Source organism: Puma concolor, chromosome A1 (genome assembly GCF_028749965.1).
Source record: "Puma concolor isolate L17-30 chromosome A1, mPumCon1.1.hap2, whole genome shotgun sequence".
Lineage (NCBI taxonomy): Eukaryota > Metazoa > Chordata > Mammalia > Carnivora > Felidae > Puma > Puma concolor.
This window is the reverse complement of record NC_141667.1, coordinates 168,104,244-168,115,339: the sequence shown is the minus strand read 5'-3', so window position 1 is coordinate 168,115,339 and position 11,096 is coordinate 168,104,244. Positions and strand designations below refer to the sequence as shown.

The 11,096-nt window shown below is 41.4% G+C and overlaps 1 protein-coding gene across 1 annotated transcript in view; it reads right to left on the bottom strand.

Moving 5' to 3' along the window:
• Positions 1–9,639, bottom strand: part of LRTM3 (leucine rich repeat transmembrane protein 3) — a 31,519-nt gene extending 21,880 nt beyond the window's left edge. The window contains exons 1-3 of the mRNA XM_086708482.1: positions 7,730–9,639; positions 7,569–7,602; positions 7,426–7,465 (exon numbers count right to left, since the gene is read on the bottom strand). Of these exons, the coding sequence (XP_086564608.1) occupies positions 7,426–7,465; positions 7,569–7,602; positions 7,730–8,155 (500 nt within the window). The 5' untranslated portion in view covers positions 8,156–9,639. The remainder of the gene's footprint in view (positions 1–7,425; positions 7,466–7,568; positions 7,603–7,729) is intronic.
• Positions 9,640–11,096: the final 1,457 nt, after the last annotated feature.

The following is an 11,096-nucleotide window of genomic DNA, read 5'->3' as shown; positions in this document are numbered from 1 at the left end:
TTCCACTCATTGAATAAATCAATCCACTGACAAAGTGAAGTAAATTATTCTCATTTCTCAGAGAATGAGGGATTTTTACCTCAAAAACCTATCCCAAAGTCTATTTTAAAAATTTATTTATTTATTTTGAGAGAGAGAGAGAGAACAAGTGAGGGAGGGGCAGAGAGAGAGAGAGAGACAGAGAATCCCAAGTGGGCTTTCCACTGTCAACACAGAGCCCAACTCGGGGCTCGATCCCATCAACTGTGAGATCATGACCTGAGCTGAAACAAAGAGTTGGAAGCTGGACGAACTGAGCCACCCAGGTGCCCCTCAAAGTCAACTTTTGACAGCAAAGAGCCAAAGTTGCAAGTTAAAGTTACAGTAAAACTTTGGTTTGTGAGCATAATTTGTTCTGGAAACATGCTTGTAATCCAAAGCACTTGTATATCAAAGCAAATTTTCCCCTAAGAAATAATGGAAACTCAAGTGATTCATTCTTCAACCCAAAAATATTCATATAAAATGATTACAATACTGTAATATAATAGAAAATAATAAAGGAAATACAAAATATAAAAAAAAATAAATTAACCTGCACTTACCTTTGAAAACCCTCGTGGCTGGCATGAGGGAGACAAGAGAAGGGTTATTGTGTAGAACAACTTTCACTATCACTGACTGTCTCACTGCTATCTATTGGCTCAATGGACTCTTTTTCTGCATGGGGACCATTTTATATACTCGCATGGATGTTGACTACAGTACAGTATTAATAAACTCTTGCCATACACTGTATTTAATGTAACTGGAAATAAGACAGCAGAGGAAAGGGTCTGTATCTGCAGGCAGCCTGACCTAGAATGAAGCAAAGTATTCCTAAGCTTACTGTTGTGTGGAAAAACAAAGGACTGTCCATAGATACTTTGAAGTGACAAAAAATACACTAGTGCCAGTTGTGGGAACCTTCCAAAGTTCTGAAAAATCACTGCTTTCTGCCAAACACTGTAGCCTGAGACCAAGCATCCGAGCATGGGAGATGATCACCCACAATCTCACAGAGAAAAAGAGAGAGAGAGAGAGGGAGAAGAACCATTGTGATCATGTGACGTTCGGTGTCATGTACTACCCACAATGCAAAACATCACTCATTTATCAAGTTAAAAAGTATCAAATGTTTGCTTATCTTGTAGAACACTTGCAGACCAAGTTATTCACAATCCAAGGTTTTATTGCATATCCCTTTACAAGAAATATCAGTTTGTTTCTGTTCTCTGCATGCAAATTTGACAAGAATAAAAATATTCTTTTTTTTAAGTTTATTTATTTATGTTGAGAGAGAGTAACAGACAGAAAGTATGTGTGCATGACAGCAGGGGAAGGGCAGAGAGTGAGGGAGAGAGAGAATCCCAAGCAGGCTCCACACTGTCAGTGAGGTGCCTGATGTGGGGCTCAATCTCTCGAACTGTGAGATCATGACCTGAGCTGAAATCAAGAGTTGGATTTAACCAACTGAGCCACCCAGGCACCCAAAGTTTAAAAATATTCTTATGGATGGGCGCCTGGGTGGCTCAGTCAGTTAAGCATCTGACTACGGCTCAGGTCATGATCTCACAGTTTGTGAGTTCAAGCCCCACGTCAGGCTTTGTGCTGACAGCTCAGAGCCTGGAGCCTGCTTTGGATTCTGTGTCTCCGTCCCCCTCTGCCCCTACCCCCCCTCTCAAAAATAAATACATATTAAAAAATTTTTTTTAAATATTCTTGTGGAAATTTATTAGATGCAACAGAAGAATGTCCAATACCATAAACTAACTGTAGCTTTCTATATATAAACCCAGATTATTTTAACAGCTGTTTATTTCTGATTGAGAGAAAAGCCTACATGTTAGGTCAGTGCTTCTCAGCACAATTTTGGATTGGAATAATGATCATGGAAGTGGACTCTCTAACATCTATTCTACATCAAATGATTAGACTAAGTCTAACATAGTAATCTCGTTCCACTTCCAAGTGATTAGGTTAGGTGCGGACATGAACTGATCCTAGAATAAGACAAAGATTTGTAAGGACTTATGGAGAAAGCTGCCTTGTTCCTAAGAAAGACACAGAGAAAAATGGCCTTTTACTTCCTCTGGACATTGCTGCTCTGATTTTGAAACTCTGATAGCCACCTTCCCCCCCCCCCCCAAGATAAAACTAACACTGAGAAAGGCAAAGGGAGAGATACAGGACCTTAATGAACTTGTTGGTCTACTGTATCAATCCATTCTGCAGCCTATTCTGCCTCAGGATTCCCATTATATAATATCATAAATTCTCTTAGTATGACAGTGTGCATCATGGTTTTCTGTTCCCTGGGAATGAAAATATCCTAACAGATACAGGAAGGATACATAAGCATTCTGGGGAATTAAGTGACTCCAATAAGTTACACCAGTGTCGAGACATAATTAGGATAAAATTTCATCAGGACAAGAATGTGATTATTCACTTAAGGTTGAACAAATAGTGAGAATATAAGAAATACAGAAAATTGATGTCTGCATGTTTCAGGAAAAAGAGGAAAGCTTAAATGCAAGACATGTATTTCAGCAAAAATACTGTGTTTTTAAACATAATAAGACAATAGTAGATAATTCTCATATGTTGAGCCAACCATGCATTCCTAGAAACAATCTCACTTGGTCACAGTGTATAATCCCTTTAATATGCCGCTGGATTTGGGTCGCTAGTATGTTTTTGAGGATTTTGCTTCTATATTTATAAGGGATATGGGTCTGATACCTATCTTGCACACCAGCTCTACGTACTGTCCATTTGATGACCTCCCAGGCCATCGTATTCTCCTGGTTTCCTATTAACTCCCTGGTGTCTCCTTCTCAGTGTCCTTTGATGGCTCCTTCTCTTCTTCCCGATCACCTTGAAGTGTCTCAGGGCTCAGTCCTTGTTCCTTTTCTCTTCACACAGTCCCTCTGAAATCTCATCCTCTCTTGTAACTTTTAATATTGCCCATATGACAACAACCACCAGACTTAGTATCTCTACCAAACATCTTTTCCAAAACACTTATCCACTATCTCCATTGGATATCAACTCAATATCTCTAATTCAACAAATGCAAAACAAAATTCCTGATCTCCCCATCAAAACCTGCTCCCCTCAGTTTTCTTCATCTGGGTTTTTGACCACTGCATCTTTCTACATGCTCAGGCCAAAACTATCAGGACTCATTTTTGTCCCCTCTCTCTCTCACACCCGCACCCTGTTGATTCTACTTTTCTAAGCACATCCTGAAACCAACCACTTTGCACCACGTCCCACTGCTGCCACCCTGGTATCAGTCACCTTTATCTCTCACTTGGATTATTTTCAATAGCCCGCCCATCTGCTTAGACCCTTGACTAAATATAGTCTACTCTCAACTGGCAGAATAATCCTTTAAAAATAAAAGATAGGGGCGCCTGGGTGGCGCAGTCGGTTAAGCGTCCGACTTCAGCCAGGTCACGATCTCGCGGTCCGTGAGTTCGAGCCCCGCATCAGGCTCTGGGCTGATGGCTCAGAGCCTGGAGCCTGTTTCCGATTCTGTGTCTCCCTCTCTCTCTGCCCCTCCCCCGTTCATGCTCTGTCTCTCTCTGTCCCAAAAATAAACATTGAAAAAAAAAATTTAAAAATAAAAGATAGACAGAGGTGCCTGGGTGGCTCAGCCAGTTGGGCGTCCGACGCTCAGTTTCGGCTCAAGTGATGACCTCATTGTATCCTGAGTTTGAGCCCCACATTGGGCTCTGTGCTGGTGGTGCAGATCCTGGTTGGGATTCTCTCTCTCTCTCTCTCTCTCTCTCTCTCTCTGCCCCTCCCCTATTCATGCTGTCTCTGTCTCCCTCAAGATAAATGAATAAACTTAAAAAAAAAATTTTTTTTTTTTTTAACATGTAAGACAGAACAGGGGCGCCTGGGTGGCTAAGTCAGTTAAGCATCCGATTTATGATTTCTGCTCAGGTCCTGATCTCACGGTTCCTTAGTTGAAGACCTGCAAGTGGAGCCTACTTGGGATTCTCTCTCTCTCCTTCTCTCTCTCTCTCTCTCTCTGCCCCTCCTGTGTGTGCTCACTCTCTCTCTCAAAAATAAGTAAACTTTAAAAAATAAAATAAAATAAACTCTAAAAAATAAAATGTAAGGCAAGAATCATTGCTTTTGTATTCAGTAATAGATCTCAGGGGCCAACAGCAATGCCTGGCACATAGTTGGAACTCGGTAAACATTTGCTAAGTGACCACTCACAGCCTGTAGGTTTCTGATTATTAACCCTCATCCATAACAAGCTGACCCAGACATACAATCGAACCCTTTCTTTTAGTTTAGTAAGTGGGGGTGGGGGACGGAAATCCACATACACAAACCACCCATAAATGTGGCTCAGAATTGAAGGCAGAAATGGAGGGAAGTTGGTTACAGCAACACAAATTGCACCCACTTAAACATTAGGCATGTCTCTCCACTTTTGAAATGCCCTTTGGCCTCTCCCCAGCAATCTCAATTGGCCTTCAAAGTTTTTTTTTAATTTTTTTTTTTCAACGTTTATTTATTTTTGGGACAGAGAGAGACAGAGCATGAACGGGGGAGGAGCAGAGAGAGAGGGAGACACAGAATCGGAAACAGGCTCCAGGCTCTGAGCCATCAGCCCAGAGCCTGATGCGGGGCTCGAACTCACGGACCACGAGATCGTGACCTGGCTGAAGTCGGACGCTTAACCGACTGCGCCACCCAGGCGCCCCTGGCCTTCAAAGTTTTAAAAAGAAATCCCCACACTCCTAGGAAAAGACTAACAGGTCTATAGCCATGATAACAAGTAAATATCCATAGTTGTAAATCCACTAGGTCATTCAATGGACTGTAGTCCTAGGACAGTCCTCTAGTCATAGTAACAAATAAATACGAAATCTGTTTTTAAATCCTTTTATCAATCATAATTCCCTTTAGGAGATACACTTCTAAAATAACCCGTCGGTGACAGCTCCTAGCTTTGAAAGTCATATAATGGTGGCAAACTCTCCCAGGAACACACTTCTGAGGCTGTGGTCAATCTCGAAACAAACCATTCCCCAAAACCTGATCAATGTAAGATAAGCGAGACTACGCTGGGCCGGCAGGGCTCTCCCTGATCTCAGATACTGAGTGCTGGTCTCATCCTTCAATGTCCATTATGCCATTCAGTCCTGAGCCTCACCTCTTTCCCCCTGCTCCTCCTTCCTCTATGCTCACCCCTCCACCCTTCTCTTCTCTCCCATCTCATAAGCAAGACAGAATTCACTCAGTCTCTGATGCGATGCACTTTGACCAGTGTTATGCATGGGCTTCTACCAATATTCAAGCAGTTTCCCTTCAGAATAATTAAAGATGCTCTCCTAAACATAGCTCTGTCCCCCCCAAATAATTCTGTTACCAGGGCAAAGTATTTTTGCTTTGTTACACATATCATTCTAAGAGGCAATTCTTCTAACTGCTATTTGAAAAGTGAGGAAATGGAGTATCAGTGAGTTTAAACCAAGATCATAGTATCATTAAGAGGAGGAACTATGATCTAAACCCAGACTTTTTAAAATTCAAAATGTGTGTTTTTTCACTACAATATGCTGCCCACCACCATAGGAGCCATATCTTTTCCCTGTAATAATCATAATTGATTGCACAAGCCCTGCTGTTTCTTTTTTTTTTTTTTTTTAATTTTTTTTTTCAACATTTATTTATTTCTGGGACAGAGAGAGACAGAGCATGAACGGGGGAGGGGCAGAGAGAGAGGGAGACACAGAATCGGAAACAGGCTCCAGGCTCTGAGCCATCAGCCCAGAGCCTGACGCGGGGCTCGAACTCACGGACCGCGAGATCGTGACCTGGCTGAAGTCGGACGCTTCACCGACTGCGCCACCCAGGTGCCCCAAACCCTGGTGTTTCTTATTTCCTTCCGTCTACTCATGTCCTGGAATACCCTCCTTACCCTCCTAAATGGCTGTCTTTTTTTTAATTAATTTATTTATTCCAAAGGAAAGAGAGAGATGCAGAGAGAGAGAGATGCAGAGAGAGAGAGAGAGAGAGAGAGAGAGAGAGAGAGAGAATCCCAAGCAGGCTCCATGCTGTCAGCACAGAGCCCAACACAGGGCTTGATCCCATGAACTGTGAGATCATAACCTGAGCAGAAATCACCCAGGCACACCCTGCTGCCTTTTTTTGATTGATTTTTATTTATTCTTTAAAATTCAGCTCCAGGGGTGCCTCGATGGCTGAGTTGGCTAAAGTACCAGCTTCAGCTCAGGTCATGATCTTGTGGTTTGTGACTTCAAGCCCCGCATCAGGCTCCGCACTAACAATGCAGAGCCTGCTTGGGATTCTCTCTCCCTCTCTCTGCCCCTGCCTCTCTCTCTCTCTCTCTCTCTCTCTCAACATAAATAAATAAACTTTACAAAAATAAATAAATAAAATTCAGCTCCAGCATAACCTTCTTCATGAAGCCATCCCCAACACACCTGCTGGCTTAAGTCTCTCCTCAGTATTCTCTTAATGTATCTATCATCATGCTACCATACTGCAATGCAATTATCCTTTATGTATATGTCTCCTCCACAAGAAAGTAAGCTTCTTGGGGTGCATGGGTGGCTCAGTCAGTTAAGCGTCCGACTTAGGCTTAGGTCATGATCTTGAGGTTCATGAGTTTGAGCCCCATGTTGGGCTCTGTGCTGACAGCTCAGAGCCTGGAGCCTGCTTCAGATTCTCTGCCTCCCTCTCTCTGCCCTTCCCCCACTCATGCTCTGTCTCTCTCCCTCAAAAATAAACATTAAAAAACATTAAAAGGAAAAAAAGTGAGCTTGTGGAGAACAGACACTGTCTCATTGTTTGTAACCCAGTATCAAACACAATGTTCATTGTAGACGATATATCTAATAATTGATAAGAGCAATTCAAATATTAATAGCAGTTAAGACTAGTGCTGTCATATTTAATCCCTAGCATCCTTTGGGATGCTTTGGGATTGTATAAACAGAGTGTCACTTTTGCAGAACCCAGCTTAGGGTTTCTTGGCTTGCGGTAGGTGCTAAATGATATTTTTTTCAATTGAATGATCAGAACTGGTGTTACTGCTTCTTTGTGTGTGGGGGGAAAGAGATTGGATAGGGAAGCAAGTTACTAAGCCTCTGTAAACGTTCTTTTTCCTCATTTGTATAAGCAGTAATAATACACCTCCTTGGAAGGTTAATTTTAATAGCACATGAAAAGTCATTAACACAGCTTGGAACAGAGCAACCATTAAAATCAATGTTCGACTGAATTATGACTTCGAAGAGCTGTGGTCTTTTTTACATATGGGAAAACGCTTTTCTGTAATTCAGATGTAAATGCAATTTTGAATAGAACAAACCCAACCTGTTTCATTTAATTTCACAATGTATCACTTACCTTTCTTCCGAAGGTGAAGATGAACGAATTGACCAGTTATCTAGAGATAAGTGGGAAGTAAAAAAAAAAAAGTCAGGACACCAATAGAAGCAACTCCGGTTGAACAAGTTTTATATTAAAATATGAAATGATATAATATTTACCAAATTTCATGCTTTTCAGGCAACAGTCTTCCTTCTATTTCAAGGGAGACAATAAGATAAATGTTAAAGGAGTAACCCAAATATCAAAGTTAAATTTATAATTTATTCTCATGTGTGATTTTGAAGAACAGGGGAGAAAGAAATCAACCATTTGTTCTTACCTCCTGGGCCCCTGAACTACCTTTTTCTGGAAGTACAGGTTTCTTATGAAAGGATGTATAAATCTTTATGAGTATTATCTCAAAAATAATTCCTAGGAAAATTATAAAAAAGATTGCCATCCAGTCATTTTGAGTCCAGGACTCTACAAGTTCCCACAATGGCAAAAATGTATTATCTTCCAGTCTATTCCGCTCTGCTCTTTTAAAGAAATAAAATTCCGTTGACATTTTTATGTAAAATGTGAAATAGGTTGAGGTCTCATTCTGAAGTCTTCGATTTTGGATGCTCCAAAACACAAAAAGGTGGTATGCCCATCTCATAACCCCATGCAATGCTCTGCCAGAAAAAAATGTCCAGTGCTGCTCAGTGTCTTGATCAAGTGCAGCAGCTGTGATGGGTCTGGGCCTACGCACAGCACGTGTCATAGTGGGTATTCAACTGAGCTCATATCAACTTACCTTAGCAATAATGAAAGCTCACTAGTGAGACATGTTTGGTGCTTTAGTAGTTTTTTAAATTTAAAAATTGTAAATAATCCTTTATTAATTTCACAAAAAGAAAATATAATTCTATAAACAATCCCTTCGTACATTTGATTACTACCCTGTAATTCAAAAAATGCAGAACAAACTTGAATTAGACATAGCCATTTTCTAGTACCACCAGGAATACTGCATTTTGTGCTTGTGGTTAGGAAAATATGAATGTACTGTTGAGTTAGTAAAAAACAGAACAAAAAAACTAAAGGAAATGCTGCAGTTTGAGTTTCAGACAGATACCAAATCATTTTTTAGTATGTCTCACTGTCACTGGGTGAGATATTATTGTCTGTCTCTTATGGGCCTGCCTGATTTTGTTTTCTTAAGATAGAACATCTCATTTTATACTTCTTTTTGCCAGAGGGGCCTGTTAGCAATGTTCCTCAACAATCTACTGTTACATGCTGAAAACCAAAGGTACATTCTGGAATCGTCTGGTGGTGAATTCCCTTTTTGCCCTATCTCTAGTGATTCCAAAGAACGGCTCCTTGTGAGGCTTCCTGATGTCAGAATTCGCATGTATTTAAGAGCCAGGTTTAAGTACTGCTCACTTTCTCTCAAAGTCTAGAAGGCAGACTCAATTTCTCTTGCCTGGCAGCAGGCATTCTCTAACTCATTTAATGTGAACTACTGTAAACAGTACTCAACGTCTTAACACTTTATAGTTCCTGAGACCTTGCAGAGCTTTATGGCACTGAATCCCTGATTAGTATGCCTCAGACTAGCTCTGTAAGAACTGACAAGGAACCGCTCATGCTGATGGGGAATGTGCAAGAGGTAAAGAATATCCTCCTTTAGAGCTCTGTCATGTTTGTTCCTATGGGCTTGCCTACTAGGGGCGCCTGGGTGATTCAGTCAGTTAAGCGTCCGACTCTTGGTTTCAGCTCAGGTCATGATCTCAGGGTTCGTGAATTCGAGCCCTGTGTCGGGCTCTGCACTGATGGCACAGAACCTGCTTGGGATTCTCTCTCTCCCTCTCTCTCTGCCCCTTCCCCTACTCACACACTTGCTCTCAAAAATAAACTTAAAAAAAAAAAAAAGTCACCTAATTCTGAGTGTAGACACTGATGTCCTTTACACCAGAAACCTCTTCCTGTGTTAATCTCAAGTAAACTGCATAAAAAGTAAAGTGCTAAACTGGATTTATTTCTTAAAATTATGAAGACAATAAAAAAATAAAATAATGAACACCAGAGAAATTCCATCACTAATAGAAATATAGACACAAGAGAACACTCCAAAAAATTGTTTAAGTTTTAAAATATCTATTATATGTACCAAGGTCACATTCTTCACACTATTTGGACATTGTGAAACTAAGCTTTTCCTTTTTTAAAAAAAATTTTTTTTACATTATCTATTTTCGAGAGAGAGAGAGACAGAGCATGAGCAGGGGAGGAGCAGAGAGAGAGAGGGAGACACAGAATCTGAAGCAGGCTCCAGGCTCCAAGCTGCCAGCAGAGCCTGACGCGGGGCTTGAACCCACAAACCGTGAGATCATGACCTGAGCCGAAGCAGACACTTAATCGACTGAGTCACCCAGGTGCCCCTAGGCTTTTCCTTTTTTATGTATCAGGAAAAAATCCCAATAATAGGTGTATAAAACAGCAATATAAAACCAGGGACTGCTCATAGTGGTTAGAAATTCTCCCTTTATAAATATCTTAGTTCAATTACAACAAATATTCAATCATGAATATGTAAGGCACTGAACAACTAAAAAGGGCTCTATGGATACAAAGATCAGTGAAAATCATTCCCTGACATGGGGTATTTGTGATGTGCAAATATGCCAATAATTTACTGAAAAGGCAGCATGTGAACAGAGAGGAAGATACTACTTGAGTTCCAAGGAGGGCTACTTGGTTGGAGTAATTCAAAAAAAAGCTGTGAAGGGGGAAAGAGAATATAAGCATGTTAAAGGATGAGGAGGATTTGATAACAGGTGAGGACCAACAAGAAAGTTTCAGGAAGACGAGGCAGAAAGCCTTGTTCCAAAACTTTGTGTTGTCCAGATTAACCGGAGCGCTGTGCAGGGCTGTGCAGTGTTGTCCAGGTTCATAGTATGGGGGAAATCAGGCTACAATGTTGATAGGGCCTATTGTGAAGAGCTTTGAACCAAGGACTTCAACCTTAGTAGTCACTTTTGGAGATCCATCAACATAGTTTTTGACTTGAGGGTGTCAATTGGTTTGTTGAAGCAAGGAGACCGCAAAATAGGAAAATCAGTTAGGTGACTGCTGTTATACAGATGAGAACTGGTGAAGGCCTGGATTAAGAGTAATGGCAGCATAAACAAGAGAGATGACAGAATCAGACACTGAAAACTCATGATCTGGCAACGTATTTATAAGGAACAAATGGATTTGGAAGGGGGTAGAAAAGCTAATGGTGAGGGAGAAAGGATTTCAAGATAACCCCCAGGTTCTCCACCTGGAAACCACGGACATTGTGGATCAGATCCTGCTTTGTTACGGCTGGCTGCCATGCACATTAGACTGCTGGCCGCATCCCTTTCCTCCGCCTATCGGATGCCAGTAGTACTGCCACCCCAGCCATAACCACCAAAAGTTCCCCGACGTTGCCAACGTCCCTTAGGGGGACAGATCACTCCTGGTGGAGAACGACTGGTCTAGGTAGTGGTCGTGCTATTGAGGGTGCCCACCAGAGGTGGTGCCAGGACAGCTCTTTAACCATAATCTCAAACTTTTCCCTGCAAGACATGGCAAATCTGTGAGGAGCAGCTGGGCCCTTTTCACAAATGTTCATTCCAGCCCTAGACATACCATTCATCTCTCTGGGAGCTGTACACTCCCCAGCCCTGTCC